This window comes from Pipistrellus kuhlii, unplaced genomic scaffold (genome assembly GCF_014108245.1).
Source record: "Pipistrellus kuhlii isolate mPipKuh1 unplaced genomic scaffold, mPipKuh1.p scaffold_m20_p_71, whole genome shotgun sequence".
NCBI classification, from domain to species: Eukaryota; Metazoa; Chordata; class Mammalia; order Chiroptera; family Vespertilionidae; genus Pipistrellus; species Pipistrellus kuhlii.
The window spans coordinates 1,086,041-1,109,363 of NW_023425575.1; the positions used below are offsets into that span (position 1 = coordinate 1,086,041).

Genomic DNA, 23,323 nt, shown 5'->3' on the forward strand with positions numbered 1-23,323 from the left:
TGCTCCACTGACCTCACAGGCCCCTCACTAGGGATTCACATAGAATCTCACCAGACCTTAAGCCTTGGAGACCCCACCCTCAGGTGCCAAAGGCTGAACCGAGGCACCACACTACCCCCAGCTCGGTGCTCTCTCCCCAAGTACTTCCTTGGCTGTTGCTAGGGACACCAAAGGGCCAGGACACGTGGGTGTCCAGGGCTCTGGGTCATGTCTGGAAGTCTCAGTTCTGACCTCCCTCAGGTTCTAGGTCGTCATCCAGCAAAACCGGAAGTTTCTGATGGGAGTGGCCATACCTGTTGGTATGCCTCTGCTGTCTTATGACCACGCCAGTGCCTTCCTCTCTGCAAGACATGCCCTCCAGTGCAGAGCCACTGCTTAAGTCTTTAGAGGCTGGAACCTATCAAAGGCCAACGAGGCATGGGATGGACTGTATTCACCAGTTTCAACAGAACACAAAGTGTATGTGCTACAAAAAAACAAAAGCTTCCATTTTCATAGAAACGTAGGTTTATTTACAGAGATAGGCTGAATACAAAGGGCTGAAATAAATGAGTAATAACATAAAATAATAGAACATTTTAATAAAAATTAGTATTTTTTCTTGAACATTAACTTACCAGACGTTGAATAACTGCACAAATTAATAAGCATAACACAAATAAACCTATTTTTCTTGTTCTCCGAAACCAAAATATTTCCTGTTGTGTACACCAATCAAGTTAGTCCAAGACTAATGGGGTGGCCATCTGCTGCTAAAATATTCACTGCTGAAATTAGTGGAGAGAAATGGTGCACCAGCGAATAATGTGCATAAGGGAAGTGAATGCAACACGATTATAGTCATCAGTCATTAGCGAACATTGTAGTTTATTAATAATTGTATGTAACAGGATATTATAAAAATTTACGAAATTTTTATTAAAATGTTTCTTATATACCGTTATATTGGCAGGACTGCAAAAATACTCACTGTGGGCCACGTGTGGCCTGCAGGCCTCGAGTTTGACATGCTTGCCCCAGAGAGCTTGGGGCTGGATCTTAGGTTGACTTCACTTGAAGTCTCTTGGGAAAACCTGCAGTTCCATCTTGTGCCTCTCCTGTTCTCTCACTGCTGCTACTGTCACAACACGCCTGGTCACCAGGAGAGTGTGCGCATTACAGCGGGGAGTTCTCCGCACCAACTGATATCCCACATATTAGCTCCATTCGGACACAGTAATGCCAGCTGCCACAGGTGAAGGGCTCAGTACCACACCCTGCTCCCTGCCATTTCACATGCATGCTAATCATATGTAGTAGCTCTCCCGGTTAGCTAAAACTTCTGACTTGGCTTCAAATGAAGGTTCCCACAAACTCTCAGGGGAAAATGTACTTACATTTACAACTTTACTAAAGAATATCTTTAAGCTCTGGTTGTTTTGGCTCAGTGGATAGCGTGTCGGCCTGTGGACTCAAAGGTCGTGGGTTCGATTCATGGTTAGGGCACATGCCTGGGTTTCGGGCTCAATCCCGAGTGGGGCATGCAGAAGGCAGCCGATCAATGTCTCTCTCATCATCGATGTTTCTCTCTCTCTCCCTCTCTGAAATCAATAGAGAACATATACTTTAAAAAAAGAATATCTTGCCAAACTAGTTTGGCTCAGTGGATACAGCATTGGCTGCGGACTGAAAGATCCTGGGTTCGATCCCGGTCAAGGGCATGTACCTTGGTTGCGGGCACATCCCCAGTAGTGGGTGTGCAGGAGGCGGGTGATTGATGTTTCTCTCTCATTGACGTTTCTAACTTTCTATCCCTCTCCCTTCCTCTCTGTAAAAAATCAATAAAATATATTTTTAAAAAAATCAATGGTACATTTACACCATGGAATAGTATGCAGCAATAAAAAAGGACAATCTCTTACCCTTTGAGACAGCATGAAGGGGCCCTGGAAAGCATCATGCTAAGTGAAATAAGCCAGTCAGAGAAAGACAAATATCACATGATCTCACTCATATGTGTAATCTAAGTAACAAAATAAACTGATGAATACAGGATCCAGAGACATAGAAACAGAGAACAGAATCTCAGAGGGAAGGCTGGGGAGAGTAAGTGGAGGCAATCAAACAAAGACCTTGTATTTATACATGCATAACCCAAGGACACAGACAACTAGGTTGTAAAAGCCCAGGACAGGGGTTGAGGGCAAGCTGGAGGGGCTTAATGGACAGAAAAAGGGGACAGATGTATGTTTCCATTTATATGAAGTTCTAAAACATATAATATTATGGTTTTAAAAACAAAAAGAACATTGCAGTTTTCATGATTCTAAACTAAGTTAAAAATTATAAATAACATCATGTTTATATTAATTTTATAAGCTTCTTGCTATTACTTATATACTTGGTCAAATGCATTAAAATTGTATCCTTAAAAATGAATATCAGTTTCATTTTTAAGTACTCATCTATTTTGAAATAACCAATAGAACTAAAGAATTGTAAAATGTTATTACATAATGAGACATAGACCACTCCTGTGTTGTATACATTTTTATTCATGATGAGATAATTGTACTGTTTAAAAATTATAAAGTCAATGGCAAAGCAATTATTATGGCTGAAGGGCCTAGACAGTGCAGCTCAGTGGTTGGTTGTTGACCTATGGATCAGGAGCTCCTGCTTAGGGCACATTCCTGGAATGTGGGCTCAGCTCCTAGTACAGGGTGTGTGGGGAGCACCGGATGAATGCTTCTCTCTCATCACTGATGCTTCTATCTCTGTCTTCCTCTCTGATACATATATTTTTATTTATTTAAAAAAAATATATTTTATTGATTTTTCACAGAGAGGAAGGGAGAGGGATAGAGGGCTAGAAACATCGATGAGAGAGATACACCGACCAGCTGCCTCCTGCACACCCCCCACCGGGGATGTGCCCGCAACCAAGGCACATGCCCTTGACTGGAATTGAACCTGGTACCCTTGAGTCCGCAGACCAACGCTCTATCCACTGAGCCAAACTGGTTTTGGCTGATATATATATTTTTAGAAATTGTAGCTGAAGGTATCCTGGTCCCCATTGGTTATGAGGTTTAGATTCAAGGATTCTTTTCTTCATTAAGTTATTGGAAGTTTTGCTAAAGTTCACCAAATTGAATGTGTTCATGAGTTATTTCTGCATGAGTTTCTGGCAAATGATAGGGCAACATGAGTTACTGCAAACCATGACATATCCCTACCAAAGAAAATTGTCTAGTGTAAAATGACATCTATTGAGGTCTTACTTTTGAGCAGATGCTTTTCCATAATTAGAAATATTCATTCATGATTTCTGATTATCATATATCATAAGTGATTCCCACTAAAGAATTTCATATTCTGTCACATTCATAGGATGTGTATCAGGATAAACTTTTTGGTCATAAATGTCCTAAAATATTTTCTGAAGGCTGATTGTATCCAAGTTGTTTTGTAATTTTTTTACACAAAATCTGGTAAATGACCAACAAAGATAGTACCAGATTCTTTGCAGTAAGTTATTCATTTCCCCCCTATCTTCTCTGTTGTATTAAGTTATTGTTTACTGCATACAGGCTTACCCCAAAGCAACTACCTGTGAAATCTCTTACGTTTAACAATTGACAAGTGGTCAGAAGCTTTTCCACAAATGATGCACTCTTAGGGCCTCTCTCCTGTATGTTTTCTTTGACAAACATAGTCCTGAGTTTGTAGTGAAGGCTTTCCCACATTTAATGTATTCATAGGGTTTCTCTTCCATGTGAATTATCTGATGAATAATATCATTTTTGCTGAATGCAAATTTTCCACATTCAGTACATGCAAAGGAAGTCCTTCCTGAGTGAAATCTCTGATGTTGCATGAGACATGTCTTCTTCCTAAAGCCTTAACCACTTTTTTTTACATTTGTGTGGCTTCTCTACATTATGAGTTTGCTGAAGAATACCCACAGTATTCTCTTTCCACATTCATTGCGTATATACAGTTTCTCTCCATATGAATTCACAGACATGTAATGAGCATATTTTTCCCAATTAAGCCTTTGTCATATTTCTTGCACATACAAACTTTATCTCCCATCTGAGTGTACTGATGTACATTGACATGAGTTTTAAGGGTAAAGCTTTTACCCAGTTTGTTGTACACACACAGTTTCTCTTAAAGTATAACTTTGCTAATGTAAAGTAAGATCAGTTTTCATGGTGAAGCCTTTTCCACTATGTTCCTGGGGGTTGTCTCCAGTGTGTTTTAGGTGATGTCTGATGAGATTGCGTTTTGCTGTGAAATCTTTTCCACATTCACTACATACATAAGGTTTCTGTCCTGTATGAGTCCATTGATGTACAAGCAGCTGCCTTTTCTGTGGGAAGCCTTTCCCACATTCACTGCATACATAGGGCTTCTCTCCTGTGTGTATTCGCTGATGTACAATCAGTCGACTCTTCACAATGAAGCCCTTTCCACATTCACTACACATATACGGTTTTTCTGAAGTATGACTTTGCTGATGTATAGTGAGGTCACGCTTCATGGTGAAACATTTTCCACACACACTACATACATAAGGCTTCTCTCCAGTATGAGTTCGCAAATGTCCGATAAGGCAGTGCTTCGTTGAGAAGCCTTTCCCACATTCACTGCATAAAAAGGGTTTCTCTCCTGTGTGCGTTCGCTGATGCACAGTCAGCTGCATTTTCACCGAGAAGCCTTTTCCACATTCGCTGCACACGTAGGGTTTCTCTCCTGTGTGCGTTCTCTGATGTATAATGAGACCGCGCTTCACAATGAAGCCTTTTCCACATTCGCCGCACACATATGGTTTTTCTGGAATATGATTTCGCTGATGTACAGTGAGATCGCGCTTCATGGTGAAGCCTTTACCACACACACTGCATACATAGGGCTTCTGCCCAGTATGAGTTCGCTGATGTCCTATAAGGTACTGCTTCAATGAGAATCCTTTCCCACATTCACTGCATGTAAAAGGTTTCTCTCCTGTGTGAGTGCGGTGATGCTCAATAAGATGACTCTTCTTGACAAAGCCCTTTTCACATTCACTGCATGTATAAGGCTTCTCTCCTGTATGGATTCTCTCATGTACAGTGAGACTAAACTTTGTAGAGAAGGTCTTCTCACATAGATTGCATCCATGGGGTTTCTCTCCAGTATGAATTCGATGATGCACAATAAGACGTCTCTTCTCGACAAAGCCTTTTCCACATACACTGCATTTATAAGGTTTTTCTCCTGTATGGTTTTTTTTATGTTTATTTAGATTAGATTTTATACGGAAGGTCTTCCCACATAGATGGCATTCATGGGGTTTCTCTCCTGTATGAGTTCGATGATGGGCAATAAGATGATTTCTCTCAACAAAGGCTTTTCCACATTCACTGCATCTGTAAGGTTTTTCTCCTGTATGCGTTTTTTGATGTTTGTTTAGATTAGACTTTGTACAAAAGGTCTTCTCACATAGACTGCACCCATAGGGTTTCTCCCCTGTATGAGTTCTCTGATGACACATGAGCCAAAACTTTTTGATGAATGCTTTCCCACACTCATTACACGTATAAGTTTTCTCTCCCATATGAATTTTTTGATGTCTATTGAACTGTGATTTCTTGAGGAAGGTTTTGTCACATTCAGTGCATTCATATTGTTTGAGTCCTGTATGTATTCTCTGATGTTCAGTGAGCCTGGATTTTCTGCTAAAGGCTTTCCCACACAGACTACACCCATAAGGCTTCTCTCTCGTGTGAACTCTGTGGTGATCAATGAGCAGAGACATCTTCGCAAAGGCCTTTCCACATTCAGTGCATGTGTGTGCTTTCTCTACGTTGATCTGGGACTTACTATTGATCACTTTGGTACTGACAGGCAACATGATTTCAGTGTAAAACTGTTCCTGGTTATCATGCACAATGGATGCCTTCTCTCCATTCAACTCAACAGAATTCTTTAAGTTACAGCTTTTATTCTGGTTTTCAAAACTTAAATCTGATCCTATAAGTTTTTCACTTATTTCAGGCATTCCATGATTTTGCTTTAATAAGTAATGACCTCCGCTCTGATTAACAATATCTGCAAACATATTACATTCACAGCATTGTTCCACATTCTTCTGAATGCTTTGACACCACAAGTGATGTGGCAGAGGATCATGGACCTTCCTGAATTCTAGGACAGAACAGAAATGAATCATTCTGTTATCTCTCATAATCCTAGTTAGAGATAAAACTGTTTAAAAAAGCCTTCATGTGAAGTAAAATAAGACATTGTATGTAGAGACAATCTCATGTGATGTAAAATAAGAAATATACTTGTCTTCACTCATTGATTTTGAGAGAGTGTGAATGGAAGAGGGAGGGACACAGAGAGAGAGACCGAGAGAAATATCAATGTGACAGAGACACATCAATTGGTGGGTCCTGCACACACCATAACTGGGGCAGGGAATTAAATCTGCAACCTAGGTATACAAGTCCCTTGGGAATCCACTGTGACCCTGCAGTGCAAGGACCAATGCTGTAACCACTTCGCACCACCAGCCAGAGCTGATTTAGCACTTTCCAGGAGACTCCTGGACTCTTTCCAGTGCACATTTTTTATAATATTAATATGCACTGTTTTACTGTCACAAATTGTAACCATGAGTATAACAGTACACTCCCCTCCCTGATAATTTTTACCTTCTGTACTATAGGCAAGCTTGTCCATTTAAAAAACCAGTGACCTGGAGAAAAACCAAGATGGCAGCATAGATAAACACCTGAAATTGCTGCCTCCCACAACCGCTTCAAAACTACAACTAAGAGACAAAACAGACATCACCCAGAACCACAGGAAGGCTGGTTGAGTGGAAATTCTACGACTAGAAGGGAAGAGAAAAGCACACTGAGACTCAAAGGATCTGCGGAAGGCAGAGGTGCAGAGGTACAAAGGCGCGTGCACTGAGAGGGCTGGCAACTGAGTACGTGGTTGCCTTTTTCAATAGAGAGGGAGACACAAGCTCCTGACTGCTCTGAACTCCAGTTCCGGGTGAGACTACGGGGAACCAGACTCATATGGGGAGAAACTGGACTGTCTGGCATCGGGCAAAACTAGAGGGCAGCTTTCTCTCAGAGGTGCTTGCAGTGATTACCGAGGGACACTGAGACCATGGGGGCCTATTAGGGCAGTGCTGAGGATCAGCCATAGCTGTTTGCTCTGCCCTGTTGATACCGAGACCTGCCCCACCCAGGCTGTGTGCAGAGGCTTTTGCGTATGAATGGCCTGGCCATTTGCAATCTAAAATTATTTAACGAACTGCAGCTGGGTCAGAGAGACCCAGAACATCCAAAAGAAGGCCCAAGGCCCCACAGCAGCTTGCATTGCTTCACAGCTGGGCCTCATCTGGGCACCTCTAAACCTCAAACAACGAAGAGGAATCTGCAGATCTCTCCATACCTCTTGCTGGGTGGTCTCAGGCAGAGGCTAAATTAGCACCTCCTTAGAGCACCAAGTGACAGTGTACCCAGGGATCAGAATGAGACCATCCAGATTACAACTCCTCAGATCCAGAAGGGACACACTGAGGGGGCAGACTCAGGGAATGCCAAAACCCCACTGAAGCAGGTCTTGCCCTATAAGGGTGTCACCAGCACAGAAGTTTTCCCATCGTAGACACACCTGATCCTCCCAGCCAAGTGGCCTGGAGGTCAATTCCTAACAGTGATACCAACAACAATCAAGGCTTAACTACAAGAATGTGCACACATTCCACAAAGGGGTGCACCAAGAGTGTCCACCTCAGATAACTGAGGAGGCTGAGCCACTGGGCCCTATAGGACATCTAACACACAAAGCCACACTATCAACACAGGAAAGAAGCAGCCAAAATGCAGAGACAAACAGATCACAAATGATAGAAATGGAGGAAAGCAAATGACTGGATATAGAGTTCAAAAACCACGGTTATAAGGTTTTTCAAGAATTTTCTAGAAAAGGCCGATAAATTTAGTGAGACTCTCAACGATATGAAAAAGTAGCAACTAGAAATTAAGCATACACTGACTAAAATAAAGAATAATATACAGAGATCCAACAGCACACTAGAGGATTGCAAGAATCAAGTAAAAAAATTTGAAATACGAAGCAAAAAACACCCAATATCTCGGCACCTCCAGTTGCCACCCTACTGTCATCACCTCATCATTTTCCCTCTTGCTCATTACTGGCTGTACAGACAAGTATTCTAGAAGCTCCTCACACAATTCCAGATACAACTTTTTTTTTTTTTTTTAATTGATTTTTTTACAGAGAGGAAGGGAGAGAGATAGAGAGCTAGAAACGTCGATGAGAGAGAAACATCGACCAGCTGCCTCCTGCACACCCCCCACCAGGGATGTGCCCGCAACCAATGTACATGCCCTTGGCCGGAACCGAACCCGGGACTCCTCAGTCCGCAGACCGACGCTCTACCACCGAGCCAAACCGGCTTCAGCCAGATACAACTTCTTGAATGTCCCATCGTCTCACCTTTGAAACGCTCCGGGAGCTGACTCACATCCTCATCAATGTGCTCACAGGCACCTATCAAAGAGCCATTCCACTGCTAACAGCCCAGGAGTAAAAAAAAAGCAATGGATTCCAAGTTCTCTCTTTCTAGAGAGGCCTGGAAAGTGGGATTGCATAGCAAGAAAGGTGCTAACACAGGCAGTCACGGTGACTGAGACAAAAAGGAGGAAGATTTGACAATCCCAGGAGGATGAAAACTATGCAAACAAAAACACGAGGTGGATAAAATAAGTGTTTTTTTGTTTTGTTTTGTTTTGTTTTTATCAGACAATAAAAGAGGGGTATATTTTCCCCAAAACTTCTACAAAGAAAAAGGGTTCTCATTCGTGGAAGGGTGGTTTGAGTTTCCTCATTCACTGTCACGACTCTGGTGCTGCCTCTGACTACAGTGTGACTTCCCGGCCACCCGCCTTGCTGGCTCTCTCCCCCTCACCTGGCGAGACTAGACAGCAGTGTCCACACTGTACTGTCCACGGTTCTTCCCCTCGTTCCAGCTTAGAGAGCGCGTGGGGTTTGCTGGCTTGATACCCTGCTTGGGAACAACGACAGAGACTTAGACATATTATACTGGGCCGGCATCTGTCAAGTGGGAGAATGTAACATCTCAAGGAATGAGCAGGTTTCCCATCTGTCACACAAAAACTTTTCTCTCCCGTCTGGCCCAAGAGAAGGACCTGAGATCCCTCATCTCAGAGAACTGGAGTTATTGTGAAGTTAAGCAGCTGAGAAAGGAAAAACAGGGCACCCGCTGAGTGACACGGGGGAGCTGTCCTCACCCACGGACACCAGGTGGCGGTAGGTCTCCAGCATCACGTCCCTGTACAGGTCCTTCTGCTCGGGGCCCAGGAGCCGCCACTCCTCCCGGGCGAAGTCCACGGCCACATCGAGAAATGTCAGGGATCCCTGTGACAACTCCATGCTGTGCGATGGCGCGATGTCCTTTAGATGATATGGAAGAAATGTTAGTTTTCCTGCTCATGTTCACTCTATAAGCTGCATCTATGTAGCAACTGGGGTTTTATTTTACAATATATGTAGTTGAATAACGACATGCCTAGCAAAACTCAGGGTGGGGCAAAAGTAGGTTTGCTATTGCTCATGTGAAAAATAATACAATAATTGCCCTGGCCAGTAGTTTGATAACTTAATTGTCCATGCAAGGAGGCCAAAGGTTCAATTTCTGGCCAAGGCACACGACCAGTTGCAGGCCTGATCACCAGTAGGTGCATGCAGGAGGCAACTGATAAATGGTTCTCCCTCATGGGTGTTTCTCTCTCTCTCCCTCCCTATTTATCTTTCTCTCTCTGGTCAATGAAAACATAGTTTAAAAATATGATGCAATAATTAATAAATAATATAAGAATAAATTGTAGTTTGTATACTCAAAAACTTTGCCCCATCTTGTATTTTTTAATTATGCATTCAGACATTCATGCATTCATCCAACTAGAAGTTTCTATGATACTAGAAGCCTGGCACACAACATTCATGCATGGGGGTAGAGGGGTGTCTCTCAGCCCAGCTTGCACCCTCTCCAATCTGGGACCCCTCGAGGGATGTCCAACTGCCCGTTTAGGTGGGATCGGGCCTAAACGGGCAGTCGGACATCCCTCTCACAATCCAGGACTGCTTGCTACAATTGCTCACCTACCTGCCTTTCTGATTTTCCCTAACCACTTCTGCCTGCCACCCTGATCACCCTAACAGGCTACAATTGCTCACCTACCTGCCTTCCTGATTTTCCCTAACCACTTCTGCCTGCCACCCTGATCACCCTAACCACTCCCATGCCTGCCTGATTGATGTCTAACTGCTCCCCTGCCAGCCTGTTTGCCCCCAACTTCCCTCCTCTGCCAGCCTGGTCACCCCTAACTGCTTTCCCCTGCAGGGTTGATTGCCTCCAACTGCCCTCCCTTGCAGGCCTGGTCCCTCTCAACTGCCCTCCCTTGCAAGCCTGGTCCCTCCCAACAGCCCTCCCTGCTGGCCATCCTGTGTTCACATGGGGGCAGGATCTTTGTCAAGTGTTGGAGTGATGGTCAATCTGCATATATATTACTCTTTTATTAGTTAGGATAGAGGCCTGGTGCACAGGTGGGGGCCAGCTGGTTTGCCAGGAAGGGTGTCCCAGATCAGGATGGGGTTCCCTTGGGGCGTGAGGTGGCCTGGTCGAGGGGACTGTGGTGGTTTGCAGGCCAGCCACGCCCCTGCCGACTCTGGTATTTGGAATTTATTTACCTTCTACAATTAAAACTTTGTAGCCTGGAGCAGAGCTAAGCCTCCTGCACGATCCATGGCTGCTGCCAATTCTGTTTGGATTTGTTTACCTTCTATAATTGAAACCGCCAGGGTGTGTGGAAAGCTTGGCTTCCTGTGTTGCTGAGGAAACCCAAACCTCTATCCTGGTAGCTATCTTGGTTGGTGTTAATTTGCATACTCACTCTGATTGGCTGGTAGGCATGGTTAGTGGGTGTGGTTTGTGGGTATAGCGGAGTAATGGTTAATTTGCATATTACTGTTTTATTAGGTAGGATGTAAAAAAATGTTCTTAACCTAGAAACACCACTTCGTATTTGAGGGAGGAAAAAGATATACATATAGTATATGCATAGTTTTCACATTTACAAGTTTTTTCAAGGTTTTTATCGGCCTCTAGACATCCATTAATGAAGACAAGAAAGGATGAAACAAACGCAACCCCCTGAGCCCGGCGCATTTCCTTCTGCTCTCTGAGCTGCGAGGACAAGGCCCTGCCCTGGCGTGCTGGGTCTGCTCTGTATTTCTGTACAGAAACCGCCTGCAGTCACGGCGTCACAGAAATGCTGATCCCCCGCTTCACGAGGATCTATTGCTCCTGGGGACGGAGGAGAGAGCCCCACGGGTGGGCATTTCCTCTGGGCCCCACCGCTCCTCTGCTCTGAGCACTCCCCTCACCCAAGGCCACGGGATCGCTAGTGTCCCTTCACATGGTGTTCCGAAGCATGTTCTTCTGGCAGGAGAGCCTCAGGCTCCACCTGTGAGGAGGCACCCTTTTCCTGTGGAGGGTAAGTGGGGTGAGTGTCACAGGAGACCTGTGACATCCATCCCGCCCGAGGCCCCAGGAGCAGGTGAGCATCAGGAAAATCAGACACAGCAGAGCCTGGGGAAGGAGAGGGTCTGGGCCCTGTTTCCCTTGAAAGCTGTGTGCTCAGGTGCCTCTTCAAACGTTTCTGCTCACGTTTCAGGTGGAAAACCAGTGCACTGAGCAAGCCCTCAGCTGTGTCGCATAAGCAAAAATGATAATATCTTAGGGGTCTTGAATACATACTAAAATACCCCAGATGGTACATGAATTGCAATGTGATAAATGAATTTTAAGTTCTTTTTTTCTTTAATATATTTTGATTTTTTACAGAGAGAAAGGGAGAAGGAGAGAGTTAGAAACATCGATGAGAGAGAAGCATTGCTCAGCTGCCTCCTACACACCCTCCACTGGCTAGGGCTTGAAGTTCTTTAAGATCCCTGTATTGTCAGAGAAGAGTATAAAGTACTATTTAAGACAAGAATTTGCCGAGACCGGTTTGGCTCAGTGGATAGAGCGCTGGCCTGTGATTTTTCACAGAGAGGAAGAGAGAGGGATAGAGAGTTAGAAACATCGATGAGAGAGAGTCATCGACCAGCTGCCTCTTGCACACCCCCCACTGGGGATGTGCCCGCAACCAAGGTACATGCCCTTGACCGGAATCGAACCTGGGACCTTTCAGTCCGCAGGCCGAGGCTCTATCTACTGAGCCAAACCGGTGCCGGCAAAAGACAAGAATTTAACAAAGTTCCAGGTTGTATGCAGTTTCTAGTGTCACAATAAAAACGAATAATTTTGCCCTGGTCAGTTTGGTTCAGGGGATAGTGTCAGCCTGTGGACTGCAAGATTCCAGGTTTGATTCTGGTCAAGGGCATGTACCTTGGTACCAGTATGGGGTGTGCAGGAGGCAGCTGATCAATGCTTCTCTCTCATCGATGTTTCTAACTCTCCATGCCTCTCTCTTCCTCTCTGTAAAAAAATCAATAATATATATATTGTGTGTGTATATATATATTAAAACTAACAGTTTTCTTGAAGTATATAATTTATGTGCTAATGGATGGAGAAAATATGATTTTAAAACAACACCTGAGCCCTGGCCAGTGTGGCTCAATTATCTGAGCATTATCCCATGTAAGGTTGCCAGTTTGAATCCTGGTCATGTGTGTATGGGGGGAAACCGATTGATGTTTTTCTCTCTCTCTACAATCAATAAAAACATATTTTTTAAAATTGTCCGAAACATTGAAAAAACAGATAGTGAGAAAGTGACAGAAATAAAATATGGAAAAGATAATAATGACACACTTAGGGGACTGTTTCAAAACTAGCTCAGTTGGTTAGAGCAGTGGTCGGCAAACTCATTAGTCAACAGAGCCAAATATCAACAGTACAACGATTGAAATTTCTTTTGAGAGCCAAATTTTTTAAACTTAAACTATATAGGTAGGTTCATGGTTATTAACTTAATTAGGGGACTCCTAAGCTGGCCTTTGCTAAAAACTCAAGGGGCCAAAGAGCCGCACGTGGCTCGGAAGCCACGATTTGCTGACCACTGGGTTAGAGCATTATCCAAATATGCCAAGACTGATTCTGGGTCAGAGCACATACAAATATTAACCAATGAATGCATATATAAGTGGAACCAATGAATGCATACATAAGTGTTATCCCTCTCTCTTTCAAATCAATTTTTAAAAATTAAAAATATATATTTATTTTTAAAATAAATAAAACATGCTAAAATTATATTAAGTATATGCCAAACAAAAATTCTCATTAATTACATTAAATACAAATACCTCAAAACTGTCATACTCAACCTAACAGGTATGGCTCAGTGGGTAGAGTGTCGGCTTGCAAACTCAAGGATCCCAGGTTCGATTCCGGTCAAGCGCATGTACTTTAGTTGCGGGCACATCCACAGTGGGAGGTGTGCAGGAGGCAGCTGATTGGTGTTTCTTTCTAACTCTCTATCCTTCTCCCTTCCTCTCTGTAAAAAAATCAATAAAATGTTTTTAAAAACCTGTCATACTCAATTAAAATCTACAACGGAATAACTTGCCATTACAGGTGACACATCTGAAACATAATGATATGGAAAGCCTGAATGAAAAGGTTAGAAAAAGATAGTCATGTAAAGAGTCACCACAAATAATCTGGTGTAACTAAGTCTGCAGTCCCTATGCACCTACCGTGTTTCCCCAAAAATAAGACATCCTCCGAAAATAAGACCTAGCGCATCTTTGGGAGCAAAAATTAATATAAGAAACTGTCTTATTTTCGGGGAAACAGGGTAGTAGTAAAGCCTTGTCATGTATAGAGTAAAAATGGACCAAAAAAGCAGAAGTAATAAACTCAAACTAATAGTACAAGATTTCAACATCCTTCCCACAGTAACTGCCAGACACACAGGCCCTCAACAAACAAAATAACATGTGTAACCTGTTATTTGGAAGGACATCAAAAATATTTTAAAGGTAGCAAGAAATGTTGAAGTAAATTTTAATAGATGATTGTGAAGATGACTCAGAAAACCGAACAGTTTAACGATGCCATGTCTCCCAAATGTATATAAAGACCCAATGAAATCCCAATCAAAATCCCTGACTGACAGCTATCCACACCTTTGAAAATAGGAGAAAAGAGTTGCTCCATTAGTGACGAGGGCTTCGAACCACTTTAATTACGACAGACCACGTTAGTACAACAGACCAGTCAACCGAGGAACAGAATGAAATGCCTGTAGACAGACAGACGCACATACAGACAGAGACGTGATGACACAGGCAGCTCTCAGAGAGGAGGGAAAGGGCGTCTTTTTAAAAAACAACTCGGGGACACATATATCCATGCTGGCAGTGGGGGGAAGAAGAAGTGGGGGGTGTGCAGGAGGCACCTGGTCGTTGTTTCTCTCTCATCGGTGTTTCTAGCTCTCTATCTCTCTCCCTTCCTCTCTGTAAAAAATCAATTAAAAGATTATATATATATATATATATATATATATATATATATATATATATATATATATATATATTTTTTTTTTTTAAAGGCAGGTTTCTCACTACGTGCCTGGGCTTTGCCTCCTTCTCTGCGGTTTACATCTGAGCTACACATCCCCCCAAAATAAGGACACATCGGCCCCGAACACACGGCCAAGAACGTCCACAGCAGCGATGCCATCCATCACCAGCCCAAGTGCAAACCGCCTCAGACTCCAGCCAGGAGGCCGTCCCCGCCCAACGGAACCTCAGCCCACCCCCCAGCCGGGCCCGGGCGGCTTGAGCTTTCGCCTTGCGAGACCCGGATCACCCGCCCGTTATTATTCCGAATATTGGGCCAGAAGCCCTGGCGAGATCCTGATCACCCGTCCGTTATTACCCCCGAACCCAGACCCGACACCCGTCATCATCCCCGAACCCGGACCCCACGCCCGTCATCGTCCCCGAACCCGGACCCCACGCCCGTCATCGTCCCCGAACCCGGACCAGACGACACGCACGCCGCCCCCACTTCCCTGACCCCCACGGGACACCTCGAACCGCAACCCGTCTCCGCGACCATCCGAAATGCCCCCGGTCCCTCCCAGAGCCCCGCACAGGCCCTGACAGCCGGGACCTGTTGACCCCAAAGGCACCCCGACCGCAGGCAGGAGCGTCACCCCGGCTTCCTCCCAACATCCCGGCGCTCCCCACAGGGGCCCAGGCGCCCCCCTTCCAGGCGAACCTCTGGCGAATGTCACCGGAGGCAAAACGTTTTTTATAAACTTGAAAGGACCAGCGCGCACTGACCTGCTTTCCCCAGGCCCCGGGAGCGCCTCGCCACCACACTTCCGCAAACGGCCTCGGCGGCTGCCAGCGGCGCTCAGATATGTCGTCATCCGGTGGCGGCGGGCGAGAACCCGAGGCCTTTGCAGAACCGCGAGCGACTTCCGCATTCCCCGCCCCGGCAATATGGCGGCGCCCTGTTTGCCGCGGCGCCGCCGCACGGGGGCCGCCATGTTGGGAGGCCTGACTTGCCGTACGGAAAGCAAAGCGGGGACTTAGGACCCAGTAGCCAGCGATGGCTGGCAGTGAGAAGCTCGCGAATTTAATCTTGTTCCTGAGCTCTTTGCTAAGGTGACCAGACGTCCCGATTTTTAACAATGTGTCCCGCGCCCCGCGGCGTTTTAAAAAGTTCCGATTTTTTTAAAGAATCGCCGCGGGACGCGAGAAAATTGTTAAAAATCGGGACGTCTGGTCACCTTATCTTTGACTCTTGTTTAAAGTGAGTGTATTTTCAGAGACTCAAGCATCAAGAAGCAAATAAGAAGCGAGTTGAACCGAAGCTGGTTTGGCTCAGTGGGTAGAGCGTCAGCCTGCGGACTGAAGGGGCCCCGGTTCGGTTCAGGTCCAGGGCATGGACCTTGGTTGTGGGCACATCCCCAGGGGGAAGTGTGCAGGAGACAGCTGATCGATGTTTCTCTCTAACTGATGTTTCTAGCTCTCTCTCCCTCTCCCTTTCTCTTCCTCTCTAAAAAAAACCAAAAAACAAAAACAAAACAAAAACAAAAAAAACTATATTTAAAAAACTAAAAAAAAAAAAAAAAAAGGCAAGCTGAATTGCATTGGGCCATCTGAGCAAAGAAGTCATGACAGCAAGTTTTTTTTGTTTTGTGTTTGTTTTTTTCCCCAGAGAGGGAAGGAGAGAGGGGAAAGGGGAAGGAGAGTGAGAGACAGCAGAGAATAGGGGAGGCAGGGGAGGAGAAGGGAGGGGACAGAAACACCGATGAGAGAGATCCATGAATGCCTTTGCTCCATGGACAGGGGTTCAAACCTGAAACTGCTAGTTGCCCTCACCAAGGATGGAACCCATGACCTGTCCTGTGCACCGGATGGTGCTCCAACCGATTGAGCCACACCAGTCAGGGCATGAATGCAGCTTTTATTTTACAGTCTGTACACATTTTTTTTAAAATTTAAATTCTTTATTGTTTAAACTAGTCTCCCATTGACCTCTCTCTGACCATCCCCGACATTAAACACACTCTCTCTCTCTCTCTCTCACACACACACACACACACACACACACACACACACACACAGTTTCCATGCCATCTTGAGCTCAGTTGTTGCTATAGCAGCAGAGAATAAAATTCTGCAAAGAGAAAAGGTCATATGCCTAGTAAACAGACTCCAACAGGAAGCTTCTGGGGGAAATTTTGTCGCAGGAAGTGGTTTTTCAGAACAGAAAAAGATTTTGAGAAACTGGCACAGTGTGAGGCTGGCCATCAGCACTCAGGCAAAAGCTGCCGGGAGCAGCTGAAGTTGTCATTGAGACGGGGCCTCAGAGAAAGCCCTCAAAAAGTGAGGCCAGCCCTGACTGGTTTGGCTCAGTGGATAGAGTGTTAGCCTGCAGACTGTGGGGTCCCAGGGTCGATTCCGGTCAAGGGCATGTACCTTGGTTGAGGGCATATCCCCAGTAGGGGGTGTGCAAGAGGCAGCTGATCGATGTTTCTCATCCATGTTTCTAACTCTCTATCTCTCTCCCTTCCTCTCTGTACAAAATCAATAAAATATATTAAAAAAAAAAAAAAAGAGAAAGAGAGAATGTAAAATAGTACAGCCATTCTGGAAGAGTTTGGTAATTTCTTTTTCTTTTTTCTTTTTTTTCAATGTTTTATCATATTTGATAGCAGCTTTTTTTTATTGGTTACAAAACCTAAGCCCATATACAAAATTAGGAACACATTTAGATGCCTCTTTTGAAAGAACAGTTTAGTCTTTTAACTGAGTTTAAAAAAAATAAAAACAATGCAATTTTTCAACACTGTTTTGAAAACTTAAAAGTGCAACAATATACTTAGTTTTCTTTATCAATGAAATGGCGCAATTCCAATTCCAAACTGATAAGGTGGTAATTTCTTATAAAGCTAAATATAACTTACCAAATATCCCAATGATTATTATCTACATATGTATTGTAGAGGAATAGACATTCACATTCACACAAAACCCTGGATGCAGATTTCATAGCATCATTATGATTTATAACAGCTGAAACCAGGAAACAATACAAATCTCTTTCACGAGTTAGAATGGCTAAACAAACTGGTATATCCAATGTATGCATGTACTCACTAATAAAAAGAAAACTTCTCAACTGAAATAATCAAGAGCAATTTGCCAAGTGACAAAAACACAAAATGCTTACATGGTCCCTATTAGTAAAACATTATAAACTTGTACAAATAAATACAATTGATTTATATAAAATGTATAAAATCCAATTATAAAAACGACTTCCACAACATTCGTGAAATGACAAAATTAAACTGATGGAAAACAGGTCAAGTGTTTGCCAGAGGTAGATTTACATAGAGGATATGAGCCTGAAAAATGTTAGCAGAGGGGAGTCTGTGAATGAAGCAAATTTCCATCAGGGTTGTGGTTATGTGGATCTATATACGGTAACAAAGCTTAGAAGTCAAACGTTAAAAAAATACATGTGAAATCTAATAGAACCCAAATAATGTTAAAAGTCTCATTAACAGTATACTACCAATGTCATTTTTCTGGATTCAATAAAAAATGGTTTTATCAGCTGTTTTTACTGGAAGTAGCTGGGTAAAGAATACTAGAAAAGACTATGGACTGTTTTTGCAATTTCTTGTAAATTAAAATAATTTCAAATTAAACATTTTATAAAAATAACTTAGAAGGTGGTTTTATAAAATATTTAGCCCTAGCTGGTGTGGCTCAGTGAATAGAGCAGTTGGCCTGCGCTCTGAAGGGTCCCAGGTTTGATTCTGGCCAAGGGCACATGCCCGGGTTGCAGGCTCCATCGCCAGTAGGGGGCGTGCAGGAGGCAGCCGATCAATGATTCCCTCTCATCATTGGTGTTTCTCCCTCTCTCCCTCTCCCTTCCTCTCTGAAACCAACAAAAATATTTTGCCATACTTATAATTTGATTGGATAAGTATAAATTTGTGGTATATTTATAAATTTAAAGTAATGTTTCCTTTTAAACTATTTCTGTATGACAAAACTTACAATTAAGTTTAGAGCTAAAAAAAAGGTGAGAGGTAATCATATGAGGTCACAGAATACTCCATAGAACACTCCTGTGTTGCATTTAACAGTAAAAATTAACCAGGAATGAGAAAAGCACACTAGTTTTTTCAGGTGAATTATCTAATGTAAAATGAAGTTAGACTACTAATAGAGAGCACTCAGCCCAGCTGGTGTTGCTCAGTGGTTGAGTGTGGAACTGTGAACCAGGTCATGGTTCCATTCCCACTGTTGAGCCGTCTTGATCCCAGGTAGGGGGCGAGGCGTGCAGGAGGCAGCCGATCAATGATTCTCTCTCACCATTGATGTTTCTCTCTCTCCCCCCCCCCCCGTCCCTTCCTCTCGGAAATCAATGAAAAATATAGTTAAAAGAAACGGAGCATGCTGAAGTTTGAGAACCATTGGTATAGATTCAAAATAAAAACCACCACCAGCAGGGGTGTAGCAGTTTGGTCTTTAAAAGACAAACAACCACCCCCCACTCAAACATCATCCCTTTTCATAGAACTTCTTTCCTTTGTAAGTTCTCTGACATTTGACTAAAAGTGCTCTAAATTTATTATGTTAATAAAGCCTTAATTTCTATAAGATTTTCAAACCATGGGATAGAATGCCTTAACTTCTATATGATTTTCAAACAATGGGATAGAATGAAATTGTCAAACATGTGCCGTTCTCTTAAGGTTTGTTTCCAGTGTGAACGCTCTCACTGAGGTCTTCTTTCTGGGTGGAGGCTTTCCCATGGTAACCCCATTTCTTTGTTTTTATTCTTATTGTTTTGTCTGTTTTTCATATTTCCGCAAACTGACGAGCACACTGATGATTGATGACAATCCCTGATAATAAAGTCTGCCTTCCCATCGAAGGCTTAACTCGTCTCTGTAGTCACAGAATTTCTCTCAAGGTACACTTTTCATGCATATATTGAAGCTGGAAAGCTTGCTGAGACATATAATGAAGCTGGAAAGGCATATTCACATGGGACCTGTCCAAGTTTTTCCAACATGTTTTCACTGACAGAAAATGCGAGGTAAGGATTGGTCAGGGCACTGCCACAGTCACTGTAATTCACCAAGTCAGCCTCCTGGGCACCAAGTTCATCGCCTCAGGACACACCTTTGACAATAGGCATTGCCGTGTCTGCATTCTGACCTGCCAGAAACACCGATGTTTAACGAGGCCGAGAAGGCATTCCACAGAAATGGCATTAATAGGTGTGTTGTTCTGCACGACTTCACTCACAGGTGACTCCCCTGTGACTCTCGTTAAAGGAATTCCCGACTTGAATGAATCTACCATTTGTCTTGCAAGTGTTTTCTTTCTCTTTCTTTTTTTTTAAAAAAAAATATATATAGTTTTGATTTTTTACAGAGAGGGATAGTTAGAAACATCAATGAGAGAGAAACATCAATCAGCTGCCTCTTGCACATCCCCAACTGGGGGTGTGCCTGCAACCAAGCTACATGCCCTTGACCGGAATCGAACCTGGGACCTTTCAGTCCGCAGGCCGTCGCGCTATCCACTGAGCCACTCCGGTTTCGGCCTTGCGTGCGTTTTCTGATGCTTAACAAGGTGCGACAACTGGGAGAAGGCTTTCTCACACGTGCCGCACCCGTAGGGCCTCTCCCCCGAGTGCGTCCGCTGGTGGACGTTGAGGACCGACTTGGTGGCGAAGGCTTTCCCACACGCCCTGCACTGGTAGGGCTTCTCCCCCGTGTGGCTCCGCTGGTGGGTCATGAGGCCGTATCTGTGCGAATACTGCTTCCCGCACTCCCCGCAGACAAAGGGCGTCTTCCCGGTGTGACATCGCTCGTGCTGCCTGAGGCTGACCCTCTGGCTGAAGGCCTTCCCGCAGGCCTCGCACGCGTAGGGCTTCTCCCCGGTGTGAGTCCGCTGATGGATGACGAGGGTGCACTTGGCGGTGAAGCTTTTCCCGCACGCCTCGCACACGTACAGCTTGTCCCCCGTGTGGGTGCGCTGGTGCAGCGTGAGCTTGCGCTTCGCGGCGAAGCCCCTGCCACACTCGCCGCACACGTGGGATCTCTCCCCCGTGTGAGACCTCTGGTGGACGACGAGGTTGCTCTTCACAGCGAAGTCCCTCCCGCACGCGTCGCACATGTAGGGCTTCTCCCCGGTGTGGGTCCGCCGGTGCACCACCAGGTAGTGCCGCATGGTGAAGCCTTTCCCGCAGTCGGGGCACACGTAGGGCTTCTCCCCCGTGTGGGTCCGCTGGTGCACCGTGAGGTTGCTCTTCACCGTGAAGCCCTTCCCGCACTCGTGGCAGACGTAAGGCCTCTCTCCGCTGTGGGTTCGCCGGTGTGCCATCAGGTAGCGCCTCACCGTGAAGCTTTTCCCACAGTCGCCGCAGACGTAGGGCTTCTCTCCGGAATGGGTCTGCTGGCGTCCGGTGAGCCCGGGGTTCACGGGAGCGCCCGGTCCGTGTTCGGGGGTTGTACTGAGCTTGCCTTGCGTTTGAGTTTTCTGATGTGGAGTGAGAACGACGTTTCTGGAGGATTTCCATGAGTCACACCCGTGGCTTCCCTCCCCTGAAGGAAGGCCCCCGTGGTCAACGAGCTGAGCTGTGCCAATGGAGGCTTCCTCTCCTCGGATGGATGCTTCTTGGGATTTCTCTGTTTTATGAGTCTCCTGATGCTTTTTAAAGGCTTGCGGTTCAGTGCCGCTGTGTTCTTCACTTTTAGGGATTTCCGTGCCAGTGCACAACTGTTCGTGATTACCGGGTAGAAGGGATTTCTCATCTCCATTAAACTCAGTGGCGTTCTTGACTTCATATCTATGCTTCTGGTTGGGTAAACTTGATTTCAGAGCCTTCCTACACAATTCCAACATACGATTACGCATTATGGCGATATTGGCTCTGCTCAGACGAAAAGTATTTCTGAGTGCACTCCTTCCATTGCATTGTTGTATGCTCTCCAGAACTATTTGGTTGTGAGGATGCTCCTGCAGACAGCTGCCAACGTTCCTGATTCCTAGTAAAGAGAGAATAACACATTTCTTAGAATAAAAGTGTTTAGCTCTGGCCAGTGTTTCTCAGTGGCCTGTGCATCAGCCTGTGGACTGAAGGGTTGCAGGCTCCCAGTCAAGGACTGGTACCTGGGTCACAGGTTCAATCCCTAGCCACAGTTGGGGGGCATGTGGGAGGCAACCAATCTATGTGTCTTTCCCACATCGATGTCTTTCTCTCTCTCTTCTTCCTTTCCCCCACTCTCTATAAATCATGAAAAAAAAATATCCTCGGGTGAGCATTAACAAAAACAAACAAACAAAAGAATAAAAGTGCTTAGAAGATGATGTGGGTGAGACTGACTCTTCATTGTCAACCATCCCATCAAGATGCAAGGTGAAACAGTATCAGATCCAAGAAGAAAAAAAGAGTATGTTTAAAGCAAAAACAGCCACAAAGAGGAAGAGTTCTTCTCTCGGGAGATCCATATGTGGAGGAGCCGTTTAGCTATCCTCACACCCCCTCAGAGCTGCGAGCCCTTCTCTCTTAAAAAAAAAAAGAAAAAAAAGAAAAGAAAAAAATATATATATACATATATATATATATATATATATATATATATATATATATATATATATTTATTTTAGAAAGGAAGGGACAGGGAGAGAGATAGAAACATCAATGATGAGAGAGAATCATTGGTCGCCTGCCTCCTACACGCCCCACACGGAGGATCAAGCCCAGAACCCAGGCATGTGCCCTGACCGGGAATCAAACCCTGAGCCTTGCTGGCTGAGCGAGCCCTTCTCTTAATGACTAGAATATCCCAGGGCCACCCCTTGCTGGTTCTCTCACTCACTCACCTGCCCAGCTTCCTGTATAGATACCATCCCCTATTCGTGGTTCTTCTCCATGTTCCAACTTGGACAGAACATCTGGCTTGGCAATGCGGTAGCCTGATCAGGAGAAATGACACAAGACATAGATACAGTGACGCGGATGCGGTGTAGTATGTGAAGATGGGAAATAGTACAGTTTCTCACGTGCCAAGTAAAAGTTCTCTTTCGGGAGAGAGGAGATTACACCCCTCTGCTTGGGGCCAAGGGGGGGGGGGGGGGATGAAAACCGCTGACTCTTCAGATGGCCACAGTGGCTACAAAGCTTTCGTCAGGTACTAGAGCAGAGGCCGGTGACGGGACACCTCTAAGTGACACGGGGAGCCCTCCTTACCCAGGGACACCAGGGAGTTATAGGTCTCCAACATCACATCCCGGTACAGGGCTTTCTGAGCGGGGCCCAGGAGCCGCCACTCCTCCGAGCTGAACTCCACAGCCACGTCCTCCAGCGTCAGCAATTCCTGTAACAACACGGCCCTGTTTACTGTGAGATCCACTCCCTTTACTAACATGGAAAATGCATGAGGACAGCCCTAACCGGTTTGGCTCAGTGGATAGAGCGTCGGCTTGCGGACTCAAGGGTCCCGGGTTTGATTCCGGTCAAGTGCATGTACCTAGGTTGCGGGCACATACCCAGTGCGGGGGTGTGCAGGAGGTAGCTGATCAATGTTTCTCTCTCATCGATGTTTCTAACTCTCTATCTCTGTCCCTCTCCCTTCCTCTCTGAAAAAAAAAATTAAATAAATAAAAATCAATAAAATATATTAAAAGTAAATAAATAAATAACATATAAAAAAATGCA

At 44.7% G+C, this 23,323-nt stretch overlaps 2 protein-coding genes across 4 annotated transcripts in view; both read right to left on the bottom strand.

The window, feature by feature from the left end:
* Positions 1–2,950: 2,950 nt before the first annotated feature.
* The window catches only part of ZNF615 (zinc finger protein 615), a 47,094-nt gene continuing 26,721 nt past the window's right edge, over positions 2,951–23,323 (bottom strand). The window contains exons 1-4 of one of the 2 annotated variants that reach the window (XM_045575986.1): positions 15,403–15,478; positions 9,330–9,492; positions 8,987–9,082; positions 2,953–6,174 (exon numbers count right to left, since the gene is read on the bottom strand). In XM_045575986.1, coding sequence (XP_045431942.1) covers positions 4,172–6,174; positions 8,987–9,082; positions 9,330–9,471 — 2,241 coding nt within the window. In that variant the 5' untranslated portion in view covers positions 9,472–9,492; positions 15,403–15,478 and the 3' untranslated portion in view covers positions 2,953–4,171. Of the gene's footprint in view, positions 6,175–8,986; positions 9,083–9,329; positions 9,493–15,402; positions 15,479–23,323 lie in introns of those variants that run through there. The other variant, XM_036422691.2, reaches the window with a different exon arrangement.
* The window catches only part of LOC118710220 (zinc finger protein 432), a 43,150-nt gene continuing 39,430 nt past the window's right edge, over positions 19,604–23,323 (bottom strand). Inside the window, exons 3-6 of one of the 2 annotated variants that reach the window (XM_036422701.2) lie at positions 22,856–22,982; positions 22,489–22,581; positions 20,204–21,650; positions 19,604–19,963 (exon numbers count right to left, since the gene is read on the bottom strand). In XM_036422701.2, coding sequence (XP_036278594.1) covers positions 19,729–19,963; positions 20,204–21,650; positions 22,489–22,581; positions 22,856–22,982 — 1,902 coding nt within the window. In that variant the 3' untranslated portion in view covers positions 19,604–19,728. The remainder of the gene's footprint in view (positions 19,964–20,203; positions 21,651–22,488; positions 22,582–22,855; positions 22,983–23,323) is intronic. The other variant, XM_036422702.2, reaches the window with a different exon arrangement.